The 26868-nt window shown below is 39.9% G+C and overlaps 3 protein-coding genes across 9 annotated transcripts in view; 2 read left to right on the top strand and 1 right to left on the bottom strand.

The window, feature by feature from the left end:
* Positions 1 to 4682, top strand: part of MTHFD1 (methylenetetrahydrofolate dehydrogenase, cyclohydrolase and formyltetrahydrofolate synthetase 1) — a 60792-nt gene extending 56110 nt beyond the window's left edge. For all 4 annotated transcript variants that reach the window (XM_057731350.1, XM_057731352.1, XM_057731351.1 and 1 more), the window contains 3 exons: positions 366 to 518; positions 3151 to 3244; positions 4436 to 4682. In XM_057731350.1, coding sequence (XP_057587333.1) covers positions 366 to 518; positions 3151 to 3240 — 243 coding nt within the window. In that variant the 3' untranslated portion in view covers positions 3241 to 3244; positions 4436 to 4682. The remainder of the gene's footprint in view (positions 1 to 365; positions 519 to 3150; positions 3245 to 4435) is intronic.
* ZBTB25 (zinc finger and BTB domain containing 25) overlaps positions 517 to 26868 on the bottom strand; it is a 47353-nt gene continuing 21001 nt past the window's right edge. For 3 of the 4 annotated variants that reach the window (XM_057731359.1, XM_057731358.1, XM_057731361.1), the window contains 3 exons: positions 23617 to 23650; positions 3428 to 3615; positions 517 to 1709 (listed from right to left, as the gene is read on the bottom strand). In XM_057731359.1, the coding sequence (XP_057587342.1) occupies positions 1648 to 1709; positions 3428 to 3615; positions 23617 to 23650 (284 nt within the window). In that variant the 3' untranslated portion in view covers positions 517 to 1647. Of the gene's footprint in view, positions 1710 to 3427; positions 3616 to 20999; positions 21449 to 23616; positions 23651 to 26868 lie in introns of those variants that run through there. The other variant, XM_057731360.1, reaches the window with a different exon arrangement.
* On the top strand, positions 9983 to 14233 carry AKAP5 (A-kinase anchoring protein 5). Its single transcript, XM_057731362.1, has 2 exons — positions 9983 to 10071; positions 12696 to 14233. Exon 2 carries the CDS (start codon positions 12965 to 12967, stop codon positions 14231 to 14233), a length of 1269 nt encoding a protein of 422 aa, XP_057587345.1. The 5' UTR covers positions 9983 to 10071; positions 12696 to 12964.

Genomic DNA, 26868 nt, shown 5'->3' on the forward strand with positions numbered 1-26868 from the left:
CGTTCTTTATCCACCCAGAGGTGGTATATGAGTGTGGGAAAGCCATGAGGAAATCTGGAATGTCTTTATTTAGAGCCTTTAGTTGTATCTTCATGTCTTCTCCAAGCTATTGGTTATAGAGATGAAAGTGGCGTATTCACTTGGGGATATGGTTGTGAGTGCTTACCTCCTTCACCCAACAAAAGACTTTTTTTTTTTTAATCTATAATAACTAAGCTGGAGGAGAGCAGTGACGTAGAGATGGATATAAAGGGAGTTGGATGTTTTAAATAAATTGCAGGAGCCTAATCAGCACAGTGCCCGGATGTTCTTCATTGCGTTGCCAGCCTTTCATTCGTCCCACTTCTGTTCCCGTCTTTCCCCAGGGCTTTGGGAATCTGCCCATCTGCATGGCCAAGACACACTTATCCTTGTCTCACAACCCAGAACAAAAAGGCGTGCCCACTGGCTTCATCCTCCCCATCCGTGACATCCGCGCCAGCGTCGGGGCTGGCTTTCTGTACCCCCTGGTGGGAACGGTGAGTGCTGTGAGCAGAGAGGGCCGCCTCTTCACCTGTGCTTCTTAAATTGATTACTGAAGCCATCACACAATGCCGAATTGGCAGAGTTCATTGCTGAGGAGAACGCTGGAGTCGGGCCTGTTACAGTGAATCGTCTCGCTGTGGACCATGTTGGTCTCAGTTCAAGGATGATGCCATGACTGCATGTACTGAATAATAATTCTGTTTCCCAGTGGCAGCATGACCTTGACTGAATCCAGGATGGGCCTAAATCATAGGCTGTGGTGGTGCTTCTGTAGAATCACAACGGACTTTTGGGGGAACCTTTCACAGACTAACTCAGTCCTCCCAACAGCCCCGTTGATGCTCTACACCTTCCAGGTCTTCTCCACAGGCCTGGAGTTTATGCCTGAAATTCAGGGAAGTCATCATTTTTGAGTAAAGAATTTCCCCCTTAAAGTTTGAATGAACCCCGTAGATATGAAAGGTGAGGTGATTTATTTACACTTTGAGATAAATTAATTATCAAATCTTTTCTTACCTTATAGGCTTCACGCATGTTTAAGGAGGAAAATTGCTAATAGGGAGGGAGAGGAAAGCATAAGGACATAATTGCAGTCTGGACTAACTTTGGCCCAGAGTCTGCACTGATCCTATGCCCAGGTTTCCCCCATAGATCTACTCAGTGTCCTCCATCTGCAGGTTGTTCTTACCTGCAATACAGGATCAAAATAGTGAACTAAGCCAATACACAAGTAAAAGAAACCAAGAGATCTCCTTTTGGAGCTTCTTTCAGTGTAGTAAGAAAGCAGTAAGAGGCAGTATTATAGTCGAAAGTACAGAACATTAAAGCCGAATCCACTTTCACCACTGCTGGTTTTGACCTTGGGCAAGTTACTAAAGCTGTGAGCCCTGCTCCTCTGAGCTTTCTGTGGGGCAGTATCATCTCACCACAGTGGTGGTCAGATAGGGGCCTGCAAACCAGTGCCCCTCAGCCCCTCCGGAGGCAGGAGGCATCGCTCTGCTATGACGTTCATCAGTGCTTGGGGTTTGTAGAAATTCCCTTTCAATAGGAACGTTAAACCATTTGAAACCCAGCACCTTGAATACTGCAGGATTGAATATTGTGTTGTTTCTGGAGAAATTATCAGCAGCTGGCAGCTGAAGGAGCAGTATTGTCGCTTTTGATGTGTGCGTGCAGAGGGGTGCCTGTAGAGATGAAAGCAAAACTGCAGTTCAGAGAGAAACACAGCCTGCCCAGCTCCAGTCTTTCTCATCTAGAAGAAACCCTCATATCAGAAGCCCACCAGACCAAGACATTTCCGCACATAATCTAGATGGCTTAACAGTTACTGTTCTTCACGATTTCTAATTGCTGTTGGGGCCTGAACAGAGTTCAGAGGATTCGAGCATTTTACCTACTAATTCAAGATATGGTGGCTTCTTTTTGGAGTTTTATATCTAAGTTCCTATATGTATGTACACATAGCCTTTTCATTTAAAAACATTTTCTGATTATGAGTATGACCAATGTTTAAAGGAAAAAAAGTCCTCTTTGGGAAAGAGTAGTACTGGTAATCCAACCAATCACTATTTTGGGGATCATCTTCAGAATTTTCTGCCAACGTGTACACGCGTGTCTACATCAGTGGGCACCTGTCCATCTTGATAATGTCATCTTCAGGCTCTTGTGCTAGGCGAAGGACCAGTCCCTTCCTTTTTCCTCCTTGTCCCCACACTCAGCAGTTCTTATCTCTTACAGAATTTGAGAATAAAGACTGATGTCAGCTCCCTATAGTCTGCTCTAGGCAGTATTGATTGGCACTCAGGTGTCAGAATCAGGTTTTTTATAAAGTGTGTTTTGTGACTCATCCTTTTCTATGACATTTTTATAGTTGTAGAAGTTCCAGTTAAACGCTTTTCCTGTCTAGATCCGATTTGAAACTTATAGGTATGTATTCGTTATAAAAGACATTGTTACAGGTTAAAACATACTGAGTTTTCACCTACAAGCGTTGTAGGTTTACATCTAAGTAGATGTTTGTCAAAGCCAACTCTTAAGAAAAAGAAACAAGTGTAAATAAAATCCATGAGCATTGCAAGTTCAGGTTTAGAAGGCCAAATCCGACCAGTAAGAACAGTGATTGTAAAACCATCTAGTTTATGTACAGAAACGTCTTGGCCCAAGTTAAAGGATACTGATTCCTAATGTTGTGTTGCTGAAGCAAAAATAATATGGGTATTTACGCAAGACTCATTAAAATAAAATTAAACAGGAGACAGACCCTGCACCTCCTTTTGGTTTTGTGAGGTCTTGAGAACCAAGGGGGTGAATAACTGACTCCTCAGCCTCCCCAGCACCTGCCATTGTGGGACAAAGGTGGGGACACCTCAGATCTCTTGTTGCAGCTGTTTGTGTGGGAGCCCATAGGGAAGCCTGGCATTTGGTTTGCCGGAGGACTCAAGGGTTTCTCTCTGAGATCACAACAGGATCAGTGACTTGGTTTTTTATATGTAACATGAAGAGTGCCATTTTATGGTCAACTATAATATAGTATTCTGTCTTTGTGCCTTGAGCTTTCTAGCTGAAGGGAAGGTGAAGACAAAGATCACGTTAAATTTGTTTTTAATGCTGTTTTGCGTCTCCTAGATGAGCACCATGCCTGGACTTCCTACCCGGCCCTGTTTCTATGATATTGATTTGGACCCTGAAACTGAGCAGGTGAATGGGCTGTTCTAAACAGGTAAGTTGTTACTGGTGAAAGTTTTGCTTTTTTCCTTATGAGGCATATTTATGAATTATAGGACTCCAGCTAAAGCTATGAAAATACAAATTTAATGCTTTCAAAAGATTTCTTTCCAGACATCATTGAGAGGAGAGGGGGCAGTAGTGAGGGTTGGCAGTAACCAATGAATGAAATACTTACATTTCAATACATTTTTGGAAGAAGAGCAGGGTTCATCACAGTTGGGCAGCGTAGGGGGGAAAGGCGCCATCCAGTGAAGTATGGAGGGGCCCCAGTGGAGGTTAGACCCCCTCTGTGGAGCCCCAGGAAGCTCTGGGCTTGGAGTGATGGCGCAGTGGAGGGCAGGAGCAGCTGAAGGTCTGCATGCTCTGAATAGACAGCAGACAAGAGTGAGTAAATGTCCCAGAAAGTAAAAAAGAGAAGGAAGCAGGACCAGTCCAGGAGTTCTTGGGGTCTTAAGTGAAGTTCACAGGGAAAGATGACTTTCCAACCTGTATTTACACCCCACCAAATCTATCCAGATGTTTTCAGACACGTACAGAGATTTGCCACTCCCACATCTCTTCCTAGGAAGGGATTCAGCAGTGTACTCCAGCAAAATGAGGACCAAACCAAGAAAAAGGAAACCTGGTTTTCAGGAAACCAAATCCTGATCTGGACTGTCAAGAAGGGAAATCCTGACAAATGCTAGTGACCCAGAGTTACAAATCCTACGTAGAACAGGAGGAGGGAGGAATTGAGAAAGACTAGAGAGAGCTGGAAAGACAAGGGTGTCAAAAGGGTAATAATTATGCAAAAGAAAAGCTCTCACATTGTTTAAGAATGTAAAGGTCCAGGTGGAAGCAAACCGTGGCCATCATCTAGGCAACTGTAAGGATGGTTGCTCACAGAAGCAACTCGGCTTACACAGCAGAGAGACCGTGTGCTCGATTCTGGGCGGGGCACACAGAAATGTCATCCTGGCTCACGCCTGGTCTGCCCTTGAACAGTATTCACACAGCCATAATGTAAATGCTGTGCATGGTTTTCACGTCTATGGACAGACCCCAGAAGAGCTGGCAGTGGGAGAGGAGGTAAATATTAACAACTTTGGCAATGCGAGATGGTGATGGTGCAGTGTGGAGGGGAAGAGGAGATGTCTCAGCACTTAGAGAAAACTGCTTATTTCTTGTTTCCTTTCCCTTACAGATTCTCCATCTTCAAGAAGCACGGACTTTGAAAGTTTGGCCGGTGTTTATTCAGGCCTCCTTCGGGAAGTGTGGGGAAGTCGAGAGAAGTCAGTCGCTGCCCCAAAAGTCTTCTGAAATAAGTAGTGGGAGTTTCCCCAGAAGCCTTTCTTCAATCTTAATTCCCATCATCGTGTATAAATCAATACAAATCATTCACATGTCTAATTACTTTACTGAATTCATATAATAAAAGTAAATAATTTTGCCATCTCGGTGTTCAAATATAAATTGTAGCATTAACAGACTGTGCTGCCCCAGCTCTGCTGTCCCACGTGATCCAGGAGACCCCTGGGATGGGAGAAGCAAGGTGTAGTGTTGTACTGTATGATGCGTTGTGATTAAAGGGGGAAAGGTGTGTGCTTGTGTGCTTCTGGGAGGACACGTAATCAGGAGACCTCCTGAGAGGGCTGAGGGAGAAGTAGAGTCTGGAAGATGTGCCTTTTTCATAACTTATCTGTATTGTTCATTTTTTTTTACCCCGAGAAAGTATTGCTTATACAGGTTTTTGTTCTGAACTTCCTTAGAACTACCATTTCTTTTTTTTTTTATTTATTTTTTTTTTTTATTTTTTTGGGGGTACACCAGGTTCAATCATCTGTTTTTATACACATATCCCCGTATTCCCTCCCTTCCTTGACTCCCCCCCCTCGAGTCCCCCCCACCCTCCCCGCCCCAGTCCTCTAAGGCATCTTCCATCCTCGAGTTGGACTCCCTTTGTTATACAACAACTTCCCACTGACTATTTTACACTTGGTAGTATATATATGTCTGTGCTACTCTCTCGCTTCGTCTCAGTTTCCCCTTCACCCCCAGAACTACCATTTCTGTCACAGCTTTAGCACCATTCATTTTTAAGGTCCTCAGGAAGGGCGGTCATACAGCATTCACTGTAGGGTAGCTCTTTCTGCTCTGTTGGTTCAGCAAATATATATATTTTTAATTTTATTTATTTATTTATTATTTTTGGGGGGGTACACCAAGTTCAATCATCTGTTTTTATACACATATCCCCGTATTCCCTCCCTCCGTTGACTCCCCCCCACCCTCCCTCGAGTCCCCCCCAAGCAAATATTTTTTTTTTTTTTGGCACACGGGCTTAGTTGCTCCGCGGCATGTGGGATCTTCCTGAAGCTGGTATCAAACCCGTGACCTCTGCATTGGCAGGCGGATTCTTAACCACTGCGCCACCTAGGAAGCCCCCAAGCAAATATTTATTGAGCTTCTACCCTGTGCCTGAGCTCTCTGTCCCTCCCTGCAAGATGTTTTTTTCCCTCAAGTGTTTTCCCTTCTCTTCTTGTTCTTTATCTTCTATCTCTGTTCTTCGTCTCCCATTTTTCCTCCCTTTCCCCCTTTTTCTTCCTGTGTTGGATCCTTCCAGAAGATGTTGCATCCCTGCTGGTGCCAGTGCTACACACTGCTGGCATTGGCAGAGCAGTATTTTTCCTGATGTCCTTGATTTTATTATTTTTAATCCCCTAGGTGTGATTGTAATACTGTCAGTTTCCCAGTCTAAAGAAGTGATAGCAGTGCTTCAGAGGGCATGTGGCAAAGGGGTCAGTGAGCACACAGCCCCAGCCCCACCACGCTTTGCACACTGCCTGGCACATTGTACACAGCGATGATGTCAGTTCCTGTTCCAAAGCATCACTTGGGCCCTGTCTCCACAGAGTTCACTGTTTCTAGTGTTGGGGTTATTTTTGGGTTTTGTTTTGGTTTTTGTTTTAAGATCTTGCTGCAATTTATTTATTTATTTGCTTATTTTTGGCTGTGTTGGGTCTTTGTTGCTGCATGTAGGCGTTCTCTGGTTGTGGTGCAGGGGCTACTCTTTCTTGAGGTGCATGGGCTTCTCATTGTGGTGGCTTCTCTTGTTGCAGAGCACGGGCTCTAGACGCATGGGCTTCAGTAGTTATGGCACGAGGGCTCAGTAGTTGTGGCTCTTGGGCTCTAGAGTGCAGGCTCAGTAGTTGTGGTGCATGGGCTTAGTTGTTCCACGACCAGGAAAGTCCCTCTAGTGTTTTCTTACATGTCCTATAAAACTCCATCTGGAATGGGACTTGCTGAAAATTCAGTTTGTAAACAGGGGAAGAAAGCAGTCTGTTGTCAGACGTGGTGACTTAAAAGATCATCTTAAAGAATTTAGGCTTTTGGGCTTCCTAAGTGGCGCAGTGGTTAAGAATCCGCCTGCCAGTGCAGGGGACACGGGTTCGATCCCTGCTCCAGGAAGATCCCACGTGCCTCGGAGCAACTAAGCCCGTGCGCCACAACTATTGAGCCTGCGCTTTAGAGCCCGTGAGCCACAACTATTGAGCCCATGTCCTGCAACTACTGAAGCCCTGAAGCCCACGCACCTGGAGCCCGTGCTCCGCAACAAGGGAAACCACGGCAATGAGGGGCCCGCGCACCACGACAAAGAGTAGCCCTCACTCACCGCAACTAAAGAAAGCCCGCGCACAGCAAAAAAAGACCCAACACAACCAATAAAATAAATAAGTAAATTTAAAAAAAAAATTAAAAAAAAATTTAGGCTTCCTCATATCACCAATAAGCATGTGGGTTTATTTATTTAATTTTTAAAATTGTTTGGCCGCACCTGGCGGCAAGTGGGATCTTAGTTCCCTGGCTGCACCCCCTGCATTGGAAGCCCGGAGTCTTAATCACTGGACCACCAGGGAAGTCTCTGCCTTGTGGGTATAAATCGTTAATATTGATAGATGTAATAAACGCAGTTGGTGGGAGATGGTAAGGGGAGGTTTATAAGGCAAAAATTACAAACAAAGCCCTAATACAATAAATAAGCTAAATTGGAATGAATGGACCATCACTAATGCAAGAATTTTCCTAGAAGTAAAATATGCATTCAGTCAAAATGTAAATGGTACAATTTGCTTTTTCCACTTGGCAATATACCTAGGAGGTCTTGCTCCATCAGCAGTTTGGGATTCATCTTGTTTCTTATGGCTGAAGTATTTAAACAGTCCTTTTGATGGACACTTAACCGTTCTGTGATTTTTGCTATTACAAATGATGTCCCGGTGAATATTCCCATATCATATGTATCTTTGCAACTTGTGTAGAAGCATGTGTAGGATAAACTCCTAGCAGTGGGATTGCACAGAGGGATTTCTAGCCTCAGAGTGGGAGCTGACCTTTGGGTAGAGATACGTAGAGATAAACGACAGGCCCAGGCTGTGGGTGCGTAGGGACCAGTATGGGAGAAATCGTATGATCAGTAGAGATCAGATAAACAAACAAGCAATTTTATTGGCACACTGTATCTGGTGATGTTAAGACAAACTATGGGTAGGATAATTTCTCATCAGAGTGGAGATATATTTAGAGCCTGTTTCTCACATAATGAAAAGCTACTAATGGAGTAGCAGACAATGATATGGGTAATAGCTTACTGTCACTTAAATGAGTCCAAGGATGACAAGGTTCTCTCATGTATGAGGTACTGGGTACATTTTTTAAAACTGAGGTATGACATCACGTTCTAGTTATATCCTAAAGAGCCACAGAACAGTTATTTATAGTTCTGTACTGTGTGTGTGTGTGTGTGTGTGTGTGTGTGTGTGTGTGTGTGTGTGTGTGTGTGTTGGAGGTTAGAGATGAATTATATGTAATATACCTTACGGAAATCTGCCCTTCAGATACAAAATCAATTCACCTCAACTCAAACCACCCTTCAGGTCCCTTTCCGTAGTCTCAGTAGTCTGGTTTTTTTTTGTTTTTTTTTTTTTTAAGAAAAGCAAGTGGGATAAGATCTTACAAGTCATTAAGATGGGCTTTATTGTTTTTAACCAGTCACTTATTTCATTTCCAATTACTTCCTAATAAGACAGCTATTCTACCATCTTCATCTAGATAAACTCATCTTATTTTTGCCTGAAATTGTTGCAAACTCTCAGATCTGCTAGATTTGAGAAAACTTGGGTCTCGATAAGTAAGAGCATCTCAATTGGTTATGAGTGGCATGGGTTTCTTTTGGCTTGTTTAAAGTTCAAAACTGACAGTAAGCAGGGTTAGTAACCCATCTGGGGACATAAAGGACATCTTCAGAGACTGGTATTTGCTGAATGAACAAAGATAAGTTGAATTCTTAATTATAACTACTATAAATTAGATGTTTATGGATTTTCCTGTTCTATGGCTCTTGTCTCTGAGATCTTGACAGCTTAGATTCAGCTTTGCTATTGTGTCCTAATCTTTGCTTAATAAGTCTCAGGGGAAGCTATAGAATCTTACAAAGGTGAAATCTATTCCTGGAAAAAATCCAAAAATGGATAACTGAGGTTTAGTCTCAAAGATTATGATCCTGTTAAAGAAGAACTGCTTTTCAGTAGTTCTTTTTCCATTTTAATAGGTTCTTCATCTGGGTGGTGTGCCTGGGAGGGGCCAGAGGAGGCAGGAATTGTGCATCCCGCAGGGCCTCATCTCTGGAGTTCCCAGGAATGCCCTTGTAGGTAATACTAAGGCCCAAAGCAAATCACTCTCTCACTGCAACATCTTTCATTGGTGTTAATGCATTGTACACAATGGATTATGTGCAAAATAAATGCATATGGTGCTTTTCACTAAGGCTAGGAGCTTGTTCAAAGACTCAAAGTGTGTGAAAATACACAGCCTAGCCAGTCAGACAGGAGGGTAAATACTGCCTGTGCCCTTTGCTCTGACCAGGACTGGAATTGTGAGAAAAGCTGTCTACTGGTTCCCACCGCACCCCCGGTTGAGAGGGACAAGGTTAAGCAGGTACCTAGGAATATCCAGAAGGGAGACATGGGTAACTTGTGAGCTACTTCTTCTTGGAAATATGTAAGGTATGAAGGATGGATGGGGCTTGGTTCCTGTGTTCTGACCCGGATAACACACAGGTTGCATCATCTCTACCTGCCTTGTAGATACTTAGGGAGACAAGGGTCTGTGTCTTGGGCCTCTGAGAGCCTTTGGCAATGAACCTTGATAACCAAAACTTTCCAAGGAGTGGGTTTGGGCGTAATGATGTTTTTTTCTCTCTTCATTCATATAACCTAATTTTCTCTCCAAACGAGATTCAGTCTGACCAGTTTTGAATCCTGCTTTTAAAATGTGATTTCTGCTGTGACTTAAATATTCAGTGGGGGGATTTATAATGGGAGTGCCTATAACTTAAAATTGGATTTTGCTACTTTGCGTATAAGAAAATGGGAGGCTTACGACCCTGGTCCCCTCCCTATCTGCCAGCTCTCTCTCTGCGGCCCCGATGTGGTCGCGCGGTGGGGACTCGCGCCAGGCTGGGAACGCGAAGGTCTGCTCCCCGGCGGCCGGGCGAACTGCTCTCGGGAGGACCTCCCGATGCCACCCCGCCCCGCCCCCCGTGCCCGCCGCCCGCCGCCCCTCGCCCGGCCCCGCCTCGCGCCCGCCCCCTCCGCGCTCATTGGTGCCGCAGGCTGCTCGTCCCCGCGCTCTGGGGAGGGGGCGCCGCGGGGCTGCGGTCCCTCTGCAGAGGGCTCTTGGCTCCGGGTGCGACCGTGGCTTCCCGCTTGCCCCGGCGCCCGGCCCTGCCGGCGCCCCCCGCGACTTCGGCGGCAGCGTTGCCCAGGGACCCCGGCGCCCGCGGTGAGTGAAGAGGGCGAGGAGGTTGCGGGCGAGGAGGTTGCGGGCGAGAGGGTGCGGACCGGCGTCCGGCCCGCTGACCGCCAGCGCGGCGGAGTGGGCGGGAGGTGCCCGCTAGACGCCGGCAATCCGGGCTCCCCGAGGTGGCCAGGGTGAGAATCGGGAAGGTCGCTTGTCCGCGGACATCTCCAGCCAGCGCGACCCTCATCAGCTCTGTCCACCTCCCCTCTCCGCGCTACAGCTCGTCCCAGGAGCATGTGTTGCTCATAGCTTTTTTCCTTCTGTGCCCTTCTGGGGGGAAATAGGGTGTGGGGTTCCTGGCCATTATAATCGCGCGGAGAGCTGGAAGCTGGGTTATCTGTTCCCGCCCCAGCACTTTCCTTTTTAAGTACTTTCTCCTGCGCTCTAGCTCCAGCCATAAGGCGCATCAAGCCGAGGGAGAGACGCCTTCTTCCTCCGGGAGGAAGCTTCGTCGTTCACACCTGGTGCTGGGAGAGATTCATTGCTTTCCCCAGCAAGTGGCTGCTCTTTGCCTCCGTGCTTCTCCGCTCACGGGAAAAGGGGAATGGGTATTTTCTGTGGCAGTAGACTTGTGATTCTATCAGGAAATTACAACAGGGACTTTAAGATTGCCGAGGCGATAAAACTACTTGTGCAGGTTAAGGACGAATCATTAGTAGTCTAATATTCTTGCAAAGTTTTAGTATCTACCGACTGCATTTTCCCCAGTTCAGTTAGGTTTTGCTTGAGTATTTGTTTTCTTTCTGCATCGTGATATACATTCAAATGAGTTTCTCAAGCAGTTGTCTTTGGGCAATCCAGGTTAGTTTCAAGTGTTACATTCCTACACATGGTACAATTTCAAGATTTCTATTAGCTATGCATCCTCTCGTTAATAAAAACTCTCAGGTGCTGAGAACTCACAAGAGGTGAGGAGACTTAAGCTATAATCAGCTGTGATTCTTGTGCTTATGGAAGCATCATATGAGGAGGGACACTGTAAAAGTGTTCGTATTTTAGTTCCATCATTGTTCTAGGATGACTTTGGTTTTCTGTCAGAGGCATGGAGTATATAACACTCAACCTAAGGGAATATATACTTAGATCATGAACTGATTTTCAGAGTTCCGATTCCTTCTGTGGTTCATGGAATTAAGAGCTACCCAAATACACCTTCAACAGTGAAGGATTTACATAAAAACAGTACAAAGGAAGAGTTCCTTTGCTTATTTTAGGACATCCATCAACTAAAATTCATAGGATTTTTGTTAGGCGATCACCTCATGTCTCTGTTCAGTGGTACCCTCATACCATTCTGTGATTGACTAAAAAATATACCTTTATATTTATATGTAACTAATCAGTTTGCCAATTGCATATCTTATCAACTTACTTTTGGCTTTCAAATTAGTTCCAGAACCAAGAAAATAACATATAAGGAATTTCAAAAGCTTAAATTTTAAAATAGCAAGAACTCAGTCTAGTCTTGGTTCAGTTATGAGTTGATGGGCTACATTATGGTTACACGACCATTAAGCAATTTTTAAATGCTTTGACTAGCGAGTCCAGTGTAGATTAGCATCTCCAAACAATTCATTTTTCTGATGAAACTCTTAAAACCCAATTTCAGAGGGCAGGCTTCAGAAACAGGCAATCTTGGGCTGAATCTGAGCTCTGCTATCAACTGGCTGTATAATCAAGAACAAGTTACTTAACCTCTCCAGGCCACAATTTCTTCATCTGTAGATGGTGATATCACCACCTACTCTGTAATGTTGTGGGAGGATTAAAGACGTATGTAAACGTGCTTAGCACTTCCTAATACACAGGAGTTGCTCAATAAATTTCAACTATTATTATCATTCACTCTGACCTTCAACAATATGCTCGTTATGGAAAATGTTTGAACAGCAGATACGTAGAAAAAAAATGTCAAAATTATACAAACAAATTTGAGTGGTGAATGACAGTACTGTTAAATTTCCCAAGAGCATGTATGAAAAGTCGCACCTCCTTCATGGAACATACATTTTTAGAACAGAAACCTTATGGTATAATGCAAAGAACATTAGAGAGTCAAAGTCTTCAGTTCTAACTCTGGCTATGACCTCATCTAACTGTGTGGCTTTCAGCAAGCCAGCTGCCCACTCTGGAGCTCAGTTTCTTCATCTGGCTCGACCTGAATAATCTCCAGTAATCTCTAAGATCCTTTACAACTTTAGAGCTCTTTATTGCATTAATAAAAATTACACCAGTCTGCTTGTCACCCTGTTCTTCATTGTTTTTTGGTGGTGGTGGTGGTGATTGTTTTTGCTTAACTTGCAATTCAGAGTCATAAACAATTCATAAAGACAGCACAACTCCAGAATTGATAAAATAATATCAGATTTGCAGAGTAATCCATTATGAAGTTTTAACAAAGAAAAGACAGCAAGATAAATTCACGCTGGAATCTTCTGGATTAGGGCAAAAGTAAATAAGCACCAATTTTTATTCTCCAGTCATTTTAATAAGTTATTATATGGGAAACATGCCTGGTCAAATCATATGCATTCAACTGAAAAAGTCTCTATAGAAAACAATAGGCTGATGGTAAAATAAAATACCACTCTCTTTTCTCTTATCAGGTCGATCCTTAAATAAAACAAAAATCTATCCAGTAAAAGGGCTTTCATGAAGAAATTAAAGAGAGAAATTACAAGTAATAGAGAAACTAGGCATTTGTATAACTGGAGAAACCACCTAAAACAACTGTACGGAGTAAGACAAAAGGAGTGATTACATCTGGAAGAAATTTGACTTAGTGTGATATTTTTGCCCACTTTTTTTTGTCATAAAAGGCTGCTAAGGAAGAGAGCACATAGTTTTCTAGAGAAGGAAAGAGTGTAATGTAAAAATGGAGATCACAGTTTCTGAAATACAAGTAGAGAGCAAGGAAGAGAAGAGATCAGCAGAAGTTAGTCCTCAGGATGAGAGGCAGGAGGAAAACGCATCAATGCTTTGCTTCAAGAGAAGAAAGAAAGCAGCCAAAGCAATGCAGCCCAAAGCTGGCTCTGAAGCTGCTGATGCAGCAGGGAAGTGTCCCCCAGAAGCAGGAGCTTCTGATCAGCCACAGCCCCCCGGGGGGGCCTGGGCCTCCATCAAACGCCTTGTAACACGCAGCAAAAGGTCAGATTCTTCAAAGCAGCAAAAGCCCTTTGAGGCTAAAGTGCAACCTGAAGTCAATGCTGAGGATGCTAATATTTCTAAGAAAAAGGCAAAATCCAGACTCAAGATTCCCTGCATAAAATTCTCCAAAGGGGAGAAAAGAAGTAATCATTCCAAAATTATAGAAGACTCAGACTGCAGTATCAAAGCCCAACGAGAGGCTGAAAGTTTTGATACAAAAACTCTGACTCAATCAGATGACCAGGCAACAAAGACCAAGTCAACTCAGGATGTAAGGGAGGCTGTCTCACAGAAAGAAGGTGATGAGGTCTGTGACAACAGCATAACCTCTGGAGAGAAAGTGATTTCAGTAGCACTTGAGTTAGAAACGGGACATTCTGCTATTCAGACAGGAACTCTAATCCTTGAAGAAGATATTGAAACACTTGAGGAAAAAGAAAGCGTTCAACCTCAGCAAGTAAGCCCACTGGAAACTTCAGACACAGAACATCAGCTCCCACTGGTTCCTGATGCTCCTCCCTCACCTGCAGTCCCAGATCAACAAATTCTGGAAGAAGCCAGAAACAGTGTCCTAGAAAGTGGACTAGATTGGAAAGACCATGAAAGTAGAGAGATTGTTGCTGAGGAGAGTAAACCAAAAGATACTGAATTGAGCCAGGAATCAGATTTTCAAGAAAATGAGATCACTGCAGAAAAATCCAAACCAGAAGAAAGCAGAAGAATGGAGCCAATTGCTATTATCATCACAGACACTGAAATCAGTGAATTTGATGTTAAGAAATCTAAAAACGTCCCTAAGCAATTCTTAATTTCAATTGAAAATGAGCAAGTTTTTGCTACTGATAGTGGTTTTGAGAGTAGAACTTCAGAACAATATGAAACACTCTTAATAGAAACAGCTTCTTCTCTTGTCAAGAATGCTATCCAATTGTCTATAGAACAGCTGGTTAATGAAATGGCCTCTGATGATAATACAATAAACAATCTTCTACAGTGACTTAATTTCCAGATCATGGGAGGGGGAAAAAAAGCTTAATGGTGAATTATTTTACATATTTTTGGCATTTTCTTATTCGGTAACAAATGAGATATTTAGCATCTGTGGAATTTAAAGGTACGATTCCAACCCAGAAGTGCTGAAGAATTAATCAAGTTATAAAATCCTCCCTGTCACTGAAATGCAGCCGCTTCTGGATTGGAAGAAGTTAGTACAGAGTGCAATGAAAAGTGACATCCAGAGAGTTGCTAAAATGGTTTGTGACGATTAGAATGTTTGGGAGAAGGAAGATGTATTTACTGAGCACTTGTGGTATGCCGTAAGCTCTTTAACGTCCTCTGATGTCACAAAGCCTGGTTTCCTTTTAATAATTCAACGCTATGTATAGGTCAACATCGTATTCTGTTTTCAACAACTTTTTTTTTTCTTACGGTGCACTTTTATGTTGTTTAAAATGCTGAATACTGTGAGTTATTTTTGTGAATGTGTGATTTATAGCTGTTATACTCCTAGGCAGTAGTCTTACCTCAAAAAAATACTGCAAAAAAAAAAATATATATATATATAGTTTGATTAAACATGAGTGGTTTTCTAGTCTTGCTTGAGTTCCTTACAAAAGCCATTCAGAAATTACTTCAAACAGGCAAATAATTACCAAGTGCAAAGGTGTGGAAACAAGGAGTGCATTTTCCCTCTCCATCTTTCTTCTGCCCCAAACAGACCTGTATAAATTCACTTGTGCATGGGATCACCTGCTGAAAAGCTAAAAACGGAAAACAACAGCAACAACAAAAAGTGGAATATTATTTTCCATCCAGGAGAAGACAAACTTCCCAAGTAACAAGCTATCACATACAACACAGGATTCATCTTGCAAAATTAAATCTCTGGAGACGGTGTTCATCGATCTCTCCTCAAAGAGGGGAGAGTGGATTCAAAACCAACCTGGCAGTAAAAGTTCTAGGAAATCATAATAATTTAGTGAAAATAGTACTCATTCTTGGCCAAGAATGAGCCAAAAACACAGCTGAATGGAAAGTGAAGTTATTACTAAGGTACATTCTATTTTAAATGCTAACATTCTTCGTTGTGCCTATATGTTGAGAGACACCAGTGAACATTTTACACAGATATTGAAAATTAATTTTTTCATCAGTACTTTTAGTCCAGGTAATCCCTTGCAAAAACAAAAACAAACAAACAACAGTATAACAATGAGAAGGGCTTATTTGTGTTTTATTGTTATTTAAATCATTGATCTCAGTGGTTGCCATATTTTTTGAAAAAGTAATTCTATTTCAACCTTTCCTTGTGTGAAATGGCCATAATACTACAACACACTTCCCTACCTCACAGGTCAGGGTTCCTATTGTACAGTCCCCCACTGTCTAAATTGACTGACATCGTCACTCTGAAAGTAGATGTAGTAATGAAGAGCTTTCGCTTGAGTTGTAAGGTATTTGTTAAAGGTACTTGTACATTCTTGGAGAAGAGAATGTACATTAGATGATTTCAAATGATCTGGTGACTTCCTGAATTATGTATGGATTGCATATAGAAAGTTGTGCTAATTTGTCCCATAGAATCTTTGTTTCTTCCTGTAAGTACATATTGAGACCTCTGGCAGGAGAACCTAATCTGACTTTGGAATTGAACCAGATGATGGATATTATTAGCAAGACTCTTTGCTGAAGTGTAAACGTATTCCCTGTATTCCTCTAGATTTTCCTGCCTTCATGCTTATAACCTTGGGGGTGAGGGTGGTGGGAGGAAGAGAGAAACTACCAAAATCCTTCAACTTTGCAAGATGAAAAGTGGATCTTTCAAAACATGACCCAAGAAATCAATTTCTTTTAATTGTGTAATTTTTAAACGTTAAAAAAAAAAAAAAAAAAAAAAAAGACTGCTAAGTCATCCTCCCTAAAAAATTCTTTTAATTCACTATATGTGGTGCTAATGGACTTGGACAGCTACCAGCAACTACATATTTAAAAGTGAGCAATTTAAAAAAACTGATTAAAGTTGGTGCATTTTACAGTGGTTTGAAGAATCCTGCCTTCATTTACTGCAAGGATGGCTCAGGCCAATATACTTTCATTGTAAATTTTTAGTAATTTCTCATGAATGAGCAAAAAATATAGCACTTACCAGTTACTGACAATATTTTGAAATGTTTAGGTATATTTATTTGGGAGTTTTAAGAACATGTGAGGTAAATATGTGTAATGAAAATTTTTTAAGAAAGTAACATTTAATCTAACTAGTCCTAGGTTTCTACTTTTTTTCCACTGTGGTATGGTACATATTTGGTTAGAATGTATTCTAATTGATTGTCTTTGTGATGAATTGTGTATTCTACTTGCATTCATTCTTAAGTGGTTTCTCCTCAATCTTTTCTATTAAGAATATCTGGTGAATTAAATAAGTAGGAGTCTAGTTTGAAAAAAGATTCCAGAAATTAATTGGTCTCAATCTGATTATATCTGCTACATGGCCAAATCCTACTACTGTGAATTCTAAGGTGGTTTAAATTGTTTTCTTGTTATAGAAATAATTAGGAATCAGATGACTTAGAAGTTTCTCATGAAATATTTATTTTAATGGTATTTATTTTAAGCAATTTGACCTTATATGCAAGACATTAAATGAACGTAAACAGGTTCTTATTTAATTCACATCCATTTGACAATATTAAAATATCACTTAAAAGGCGTTTAATAACTCCACATTAATTATATTAATTATATTAATACATTTATTAATTAGCCAGGATTCAGTTTCTCTTTGAACTCATAATTTTACAAGGCTGGTTAGTTTATCAGATAACTTTTTCAGCATATTATCTTCCCCCTTTTAAGAGTTGAGTATTATTCAGTTTGCTTTACAACAAGAGAATACAAAAATCCTCCTCTATTTTGTGTAGTGCTATTCACTTAACATTTTCTCAAAGTACTTTATAGGATACAAAAATAGTTCCTGGTAACATTTAAGTAAAGGTAGCAGAAAACAAAAGAATGTTCAAAGAGAAATTATGTTCCCTGCCACCTCCTCCACCTCAAAGAACAATAAGCGTGCGGCACAAATGGAGTTCTTCAGAAACGCTGTCTGCATAATTTTCTTTGAAGGTAATCTATTTGACAGCACGAAGTTTGTGATCTTAATTGGTCTACTATTTAATGAAGTCTTAGAAACTCTGATTTATTTCTGAGAGATTACATTATTTCACCAGTATGTGTGAATAGCCTTCCTGTTAAAGGCTTTTAGAAATACGGATCGTGAGAGGGCACCAGTCGAATCTGGCTTCTGCAAAAAAATCCAGTTAACTTCATCCGTAAGTTTCTAACTTCAAGTTGCCTTATTTTCTATTGTTAGCAATTTTGGCGGGGGGATTTACAGCAGAATTTTTAACATAATTGTTAGGCTTTAGAATCCCATTGTTTGAAAATATCCTTTTAATGTCAACTTTATTCAAATGTGTGAAGTCTGCTTTCTAATTTCACCTGATACTCAATATATTAGGGGTGGACTTTTCTGCCTGCCCTTTCTGCATTTTTATACATCCTCATTTAAGGTTTAGAGTTTTTAGTTTCAAACTCCTACGATGTTTTATTGTGTAACATGAAGTTTCTTATTATACAGAATTCAAAATTTGAATATATAGTACATTTTATGGCACGTTTTTGAAAAGATTTTTGTTGTAATCCTTAGTTACAAAAATTTACCAGAAAGAAACAACTTAAATTTAGATTAAATGCAATTTATCCAGCATGTGTTGGGTATGACACATGGCAAACACTGATTAAGGGACAGGCTGCCTGCCCTCGAAGATCTCAACCTAGGGAGCGGCAGCAACTGAAACTGGGACAGGGGTTAAGGCAAAGAACCACAAGTCATGCAGCATCGTGAGTGCATGGAGACTGAAGAGAGAGCGATTCATTTTGTCTGGTATGGGGAGATGGTCATATAAATACAGGGGCAGTTTGATAGCATTCGGTTTCTACGTAGTTTAAAATATTCCTTCTGATTTGTGGACAGGTGCAGAAAAAAGCCTGCATAATGTTACCTATTTATAGTAGTTCTTTGTCTGTAAAAATGTCAAGTGGATGAGCTATTATGAAAGCAAAAGTTCCAGTTTGTATTTCTGTGGATCAGATGCGAATATTAAAGAAATAATACTCTGTAGAAAAAAGGTTTCAACCTGAATTAATATATGTACTATTAATACAAAATAAATGTTATGTTGGCTCATGTTTATTTATCCAAATCTTTTAAGAAAAATGTGGTATATAGCACATTAATTCCTAAAACCATAAAGATCACGCTGACTGAAACTACTGAGTTAGCACCACCAAAAGTTCTACTCTGCTGAGTGTTGGCCAGACTTTACAAGACATGCCTAAAAGAGCCCACCTCCAGGAAAGAGAAACACAAACACCTCGAACTTGAATTCAATTTCACTGAAATAATTCCACCTAAAGGGCAATTCTGACTTTGATGCCATCTATGAACTTGACAGAGGTGTACTTGTTTTCATCATCTCTTGCTATTCCCATTAGTTGTCTTTTCTATGTTAATCTATAAGTTGTTAATAATCTGTATGGTTTTCCAAATAAGTAAGCAATCTTTACATGAAAATGCTTATTCAGATGATGCCTGCTAAAGCTGGGTGTTTCAAAAGTTCTTTGTTTACTAAGATACTAATTTTCTTAATATCAGCAAGCCTGTTTTTTCTTAAGCCCAATGACAATAATTAGGCTCTATGAAAGAACGTGCTTTCCAAATCTTGGGACCAATTTAAAGTTGACAGTGTCCTGAAGTCCTAAAACTAAACTTTGTTCCAAAATAAAATGTCTTGTTAATGTACACTGTATGTAGGGTATTTAATATTTCACACTTTGCAAAATTAAAAAAATTTTATTAAATCACATCTTTCTAATTTAAGAGAAAAGTACATAATCTTTTGCAACACTTGTCCTGACAGGCAATTCTGCCCTTAACCCTGAAGTCTGGAGTCCCCAATCCCTTTGTGAAGTACATACCTTTCTTTTTTTCCCTGAAGCTTGAGATGACTGGAGGCTAAGTTCCTGAACTTAGGAAAAAGTAAGTATATGTATATATGTACATAAGCACAGTATACATTCACAGAAAATGTTCAGCAAAGCTGGGCACAGACACCACGAACAATTAAGGGAAACCTAGGTGATGGGAGGATGGTGTGGTAACTCCTAGGCTGGAAAACTCCCAAACTTAAAATTCTCTGTAAATTCCAACCTATCGTAACAGCAATGGTAGTGGTGTCCAGCAGTTTCCGCATGTTAGCAAGGCGAGACACGCTTTCCTCACAATTTGTTTTGTGGTTAAACTCAAGTAGGACTTTTGGCCTTATCTTAATCTTCATGACAGTGCAATTATGGGGCAGGGATTAAGCCTTTCCTACACTTTTCACAGCTATACTTGTTGCCATAAAAACCAGGCCTTCCAATTCTATGCTCCTGGGAGATAGGGAGCATTGGATGACACAAAAGCAGATGCAGTCATTTGTACACTTGTACTCAAACCTTTTATTCCCAAATCCCTACTCTGACATATATACTTTCAGGTCACAGGAGGGTCTGGTCAGTATGGCTGCAAGTGGGTCTCTGGACCACACCTGTGATCAGCCGCAGTCACGAGTAATGCAGCTACAGGCATGCATGCTCAAGCCACTTAAACATCCTTCTATATAAATCACAATGCAGAGGTTCCATGTGGAATAGCCATTTGCGGTATAAACACTTAACTAGAGTATTTCTATCCCCGATTAGAAGGACTAGTTAGAACTGTTCTTGTACGCTGTGTAAGGCTGAGATGCACAGGATGCCAAAATAATTGGTCACTCACTACTCAATTCAGGTGAAAAAGTCAACCTGACTTTCTGATCTTTTGTCAAGATGTGTCACAAACAGCCTTATCGGTAATTTGGCTCATCTCAGAGTGAATTTCGGAATTACCTTTTTAGTTTCATGAGTTTTCTCTATACCCTTAATGTCTGGTTAGTGTTTTTTTCTGTCCTATGGAAGGATTAATAGTGAATGATAATCATTATGGCTTATTAAGCTCTAAGACTTTTTTATATTTATCTGGGTGGTCTTAACCTTTTTTTTTCATTAAGGTATAATTTACATACAGTAAAATCCATTCTTTTTAGTGCACAGTTCTACAAATTTTGACAAACACATAGTTGTGTCACCTAGGGAGTATTCATTTTTTCTTACTCTGATTGCATTGTTCTCTATACCACCTATGTATTTTAGTTTAATATAATTTCCTGGCTGCCATCTGTGAAAACTGCTACTTGCTGCAGAAATTCAAAATACGGGCTTCTCAAACTCAACATTTAAACCAGGATAAGGAAAGGCAGTGTGCAAACTGCACAGCCCAACTCCAGAAGCATGCATTTGGTGAGTGGCGCCCCCTAGCGTTTATTGTGCATGATTTGCATGGCTCTATGTGGTGGGTCTGAACATAACCACCAGTTTGAGAGATATGCAAAACTGTGGTGATGTTAACAGTGAAACAGGAGATGTTTAAAATTTTAAAAAGGAGCCTTACCATTTATATGCCTTTCCTCCCACACTTTAAAATGTGATAGGAAGAGGACAGGTACCACCGAGCTCAAAGCACAAACTATGCACATATGTGAAAGAAGGGCAATGTTGGGAAATGAGACCTGGTCCAGTAAAAAAATCTTTTGAGACTCACTCCACTGGAATCTTTCGTCTGCATTTTAAAATTTTTCCCCTTATCTCTGCAAATGTTGTATCCTTTTCCTAAAGAACCACCGTAGGTTCTTTAGATTTTCCTCCCTACAAGGCACCTAATACCAAAAAAAAAAAATTTTTTTTTTAAATTAGATACTTATCTACATATGGTTTGGAATAAGTAACATATGGCTTGGACTAAGTAACATATGGCTTCCACTACAGAAAAATATGGCAGAACTGAATTCACAAGATCTCATTCCGCAAAGGCCTATTTGATTCACAAAAATCTAACATGAATCTCCTGAAATTCAGTAATAACACATATCAGACAATGGGTGACAACCACAGCTGATGAAGGCCTCCTTTTCAGGCTTCCTTCCTGCATGAGCCTTTCCCCCAGCTCCCAGGAGAGCAAGGACCAGTTCAGCTGTGCAGAGGAGCCCTCCCAGAGCACTGCTATTCCTTCAGATTTCTGACGTAAAAGGACACAAAGGTTTTCTAATAGCTTAAGGGAAGATCCTTTATTTCCATTATTTTGATACGATATCACCAAGTTGTTTCAATGAAAAGTTTCAACATTATATAAATATTGGAAGAGAATTTATTTGGGAGGAAGTGAGTTCATTCTCCAAGTTGGCTAATCAGTTGGAAGTAAATTTAAGAGAAGCATTTGGTGATGAGGTACAAAGTCCCAGGATAATATTAATAGTAATATTGCAAGCAGAAATGATGGGGAGGAAAGGGTAACCTGTATTCATTCAGTATTGGAAGGCACAAAAACTCTATTAGAGAATGTCTCCGCCTACTCGGAGAATGAAACTGGAAGAAAGTGAGGGAATAAAGGGATAAAGAATACCAGCTTACAAAGTCAGTTGTTGAATCAGTTGTAAGAGAAAGTAAATTCCAGAAAATATACAAGCCAACCTCACAGATTGTGGCTATGAAGAAAAGGAACAAGAGGTAAGCAACTAGGCAGTTTACTCAAATGTCCCTAAACTTCTCTCTTGACCAGGCAGAACACCAAAAACTGATTTTGATGCCTGATTAGAAGAGCAAATGTGATTGAGACTAAAATTCCAAAACCTTAAAGACGTACAAGAATCCTCAGAAATGCTTGATATAACAAGCACACTAAATGTGGTATTTTAAAAAGTTATCTGCTGCTATACATGTAAATTGGAAGCATCTTGATCAAAGAGGGATGTCAATATATTTCAGTACCTAATATATTATGGAATTCTAGGAAGATTCTCATTAGTCATGACTCTATAAAGTGAAGCAAGATCCAGGAGTAGCTAAGTACTAAATAAATGTGAATTAAACAAATAGTGATGTCAAATTTGAGCATAACATAAAATAGACTTTTAAAAGGTACACTGGTGCCACCTTTTGGCCAGATTAAATATTTACACAAATTACAGCCTATGATCACATTTTAATTTCACAGAGACGTTAGTAGGGACACAATTTGTTTAGTTCAAAGGTTATATAGATGTAAAACTGTCTTGTTGCTTAATACATCTATACATTTTAATAATCATTTTTATCTTTGAAAATATGGGATAAACGTTAATACAAATAGAAATTTAATTCTGAACAAACACATACGCCATAAGAACCGTATCAACTTCATAGATGACTGGGACAAATATCCCTAAGTTTTTTTGTATCCTTTAGCTCTTGACAATCATCACAAAACTTGCTTTACCCTTTTACACCAGGATTAGTCTATCTCAGCACTGCTGACATTTAGAACTGGAACATTTTTTGTTCTGGGGGCTATACTCCGCACTGTGAAATGTTTAGAGCACCCCTGGTCGCTCTACCCATTAGATGCCAGCAGCAACCTTCCCCTGCCTCCACCCAGCTGTGACAACCCCAAACACCTCCACACGGCCAGATGTCACCATGGTGAGGGGGATCACCCAGTGTGATAGTTAACTTTATGTGTCCACTTGACTGGGCTGTGAGATACCCAGATATGTGGTCAAACATTATTCTGGATGTGTCTCTGTGTCTGGATGAAATTAACATTTGAATCAGTAGACGGAGTAAAGTAGACTGCCCTCTTTAATGTGAGTGGCCCTCATTCAATCAGCTGAAGGCCTGAATAGAACAAAAAGGCTGACCCTTTTGAGAGTAAGGGTAACTTCTGCCTATTAAGTTGGTACCTTGGTCTTTTCCTGCCTTTGTGATTCTCAAGCTACAGACTTTGGACTAGAACTAAACCATCGGCTCTCCTAGGTCTTCAGCTTGCCAACTATAGATCTTGGGACTTGGCCTCCATATCTGCATGAGCCAATTCTTTAAATCAATCAATCATTCAATCAATCAGTCTCCCCCTCACACACACAGTGTGGTTCTGTTTCTCTGCAGAACCCTAATACTTCTGGCTAAGAACCACTGTTGCAGATTATGATACTGGAGGAGACAGAGAGTAAATAGGAAAGAAAGGAGCAAAGCAAGAAACTTCTGGGAACTGACTAGATATTACCTTTCTTTCCAGAGATGGCAGTTGGAAAGCAATTGATTAGCACACCACTTTTCTATTAACACAGATTATAGTTGATAAGAACTGGACTCACTGATGCATTTCTGCATCACGTATCCAAAGTGTTACCTGGTATAGAGACTACTTACCTCACACTAGGAAGACAACATTTGGCAGACACTGCTGTAAAATAAGAACACATTCCATAAGCTGAGCTAATAAAAGGTTTTATGATTAAGTCACATTAATTTATTTGTCATGATAAGGTACATGAAGGTCACTGTTTCCATTCCAAATAGAGAATACAAAACTTTCTGAAATAATGTTTTTGAAGCAAACTCACAATACATTAGGTGGAAGAGTTTAACCATACAATATAGTATTGATTTCAGTCTCCTGTATTATGTGTTACTATGTGTTACTAATACTTCAAAGATTTCTTTAGGGGGGCCTCTTTCATTGTACAAGTTTTTGCTTTTTTTTTTTTTTCCATGCTGTGCAGCTTGTGGGATCTTAGTTCCCTGACCAGGCAGTGAAAGCATGGAGTCCTAACCACTGGACTGCCAGGGAATTCACTTTTTTTTTTTTTTTGTACAGGTTTTTGAAATCCAAGTTTCTTTGAAAGCATTTTAAGTTAATATTTGATTTAATCTGACTAAATGACTTTGGCACAAAACAGAAGAGCTGATGACAGTTAACATCAATTGCATTGGAACAATATCTACTAAGTAATCAAGTGTGGCACAGATACACACTGAAGCACAAAGGGTTCTTCCAGGTCTTGAAGACAAAAATCACAGTTTGTAATTTCTTATATTTAAGACAGCCAGACTTAGGATTGTGTAATCTCACCAGTTTTCAAAAAGTCCAACCATACAAACACAGAGTACAGTAAAGAATAATAATTTACAGATTTCATTCTTAGGAATTAACAAATTAATTATAATAAAATACCATAGAGCTACATTTAGTTTAAAACATAAAAGATATGTTACATTATGAAAATTCTGCACATGGCCTATTTTTACCTCAATTACTACAAAAAATGGATACTTCTCAAGGATCTGAGTTACAACATCAAGAATCTGCCTGTGCAAATAAATGTCAATGGACTTATACATTTTCCAGACTGTCTTTTTCCATGATTAATATGTTATTTCCTTCAGTTTTAAGTGAAGCCTTTTCCAATGCTATTCTGATAGAACATAATGAATTACTATGTTATTATCCCTGCTCCATTTGTTGTCTCCATCTGCTTTTTTTAGATGACCTACGTGAAAGAAATGAAAATGGTATTTTCTCCATTTCTTTTGTTCCTTTTCCGATACATAAACAATATGTTTGGGGGGACTTTCAATAAAGTTGAACTTGGCACGGTTTCATTCCCAATAATGCCAAACAATTAATATCCTCCTTGTTAAAGGCTAAAGAGAAATACGGATGATTAAACTACAGTAGAATAGGAATTCTAGCAACACTGCTGTTTCTAGAGTATTTGTAAAAAATAAAACCAAGAATTTTGCCAATTAATTATTGAGTATTAAATAGTACATGATTGCTTCTAAGACATTCTAGAATTTATGAGTTGGAATACTCAAGTTAATAGGTTTAGCTACAGAAAAAACGTTAAATGTAGTTTTCTTTATATGGTTGGTTTTTACCAATGATACTGATAGAACTTAACACAATTTTAATACAAATCCTCACAACACCCCTGTGAGGTAGGGACTGCTTATGGACACTTTACAGACAGGCAATCAGAAAGTCAGAGAAAGAAATAATCTCAAGAGATAAAGATAAATCAAGAAATTTTGGTTTTCTTATAAGGCAGACTACACTTATCAGATACTGAGTTCTGACAATATGCTAATAAGGACAAATACTGAAACAGTCTGTTTTCCACCAGAAGACAACTATATGTGGATCTAGAAAGAAGGGGAAATTCTAAGCTGATCCAAAGGGGAAATGTCTATTTAGTACTTGCCTGATACATTAAGGTGCACACAGCATTTCCAGTTTTAAGAGTCTGGTAGTCATTATGCAAACCATACTACGTGGCTAAGATAACAGCTCCATTTTACAAATGATGTTGTTAAAACCAAAGGGTTTAACTGGAAGAACTTTTTTATACAAAGTAGGTTTTCTTAGTGAGGAATCATGCCTTAAAAAAATACACTTAGGGCACAGTGTTAGTCATAAAACAGCTATTTGTAAAATATTCCTGTTGAATGAAGGAAAAAGATAAAGCTGGGGTCATTCCCCACACCACTATTCACTGGTTCTCCGGAACCCAAGTTTTGGGATTTTTTCCTATAAAATGGAGTAATCATTTCCCCACTTCCTAATACAGACAGAATACTATGAAGATGAAGGAAAGAACATTTGCTTTGAATTCCTAATATTAAAAGGAACTTTATGAATAAGAATAAAAATACAGCTAAACCACTCTTCTCTTACCCAACAAAAGTAGATATATCTCTGCTTTAAGTTAATGTTGTCTATCATGGACAGTCAGCCAAAAGCAAACTCTTGCCACAGCCAGACTCTGCTCTGAACTGCTGCCCTACCCCACAACTCATATGCACACTTAATCCCACCCTTTAGCTATACTTACTTTTTCTGTCAATGACTAATGACTGAGCAAGTAGGAAAGAAATCAGAAGAGAAGAATCAGGAAAATTTTTATCTAAATGAGAAAAATAAAATTGTACTTGAAGAAGGCTAGGGAATATATCCAGAATAGCCTCAGATTCATGAAATTAATGTTAACATTTGTGTGCATCCTATGAGATGAAGTCTTTGAGAACAGTAAGAGTTTGAATAATTACTTAAATAGATGAAGTTCTGACACCAAAGAGCAACACATTTGTTTTAACTGCTCCCAATACAATTGACTCTATATCAATAGCTACTTAGATTTTGCTGTTAACTCATGTCAATCCTGACCCCATAAGGCTTCACATCCTTGTCTAGGACAGAAGCTCAACCACCTTAGACAATGCCCACTGGTTTTCTTCATTCATTCCTTAAGAAAAACTTATTATTTCATAATTCACCTAAACTCACTGATAACGCAGAGAAAACCTTTGTGCCCTTAGAATGAGCTGGATTTCTCTTTGAGCTCCCTCCTAACTGAACTCAGATACTGTTGAGGAACTCTGATGTCAGGAAATATCCTTAGAAGTGTGAAGTTAGGAAGGAGATCAAAGAGTTTTTGTATGCAGTTAAATTCTAAGCTTCACAAACCAAATTTATTAAATTTACTAAAATACCTGTGAGGTTGAGAATTTAACAAGGCAGCATACAAAAAAAGAAGAGGCCGCTCTGAAGCCTCTCATTATTCTTGACTATCTCATATTTTAAATTTAAACATCTCAGAAATAATTTAGGTCTATCCTCTG

The sequence above is a fragment of the Hippopotamus amphibius genome, chromosome 4, assembly GCF_030028045.1.
Source record: "Hippopotamus amphibius kiboko isolate mHipAmp2 chromosome 4, mHipAmp2.hap2, whole genome shotgun sequence".
NCBI classification, from domain to species: Eukaryota; Metazoa; Chordata; class Mammalia; order Artiodactyla; family Hippopotamidae; genus Hippopotamus; species Hippopotamus amphibius.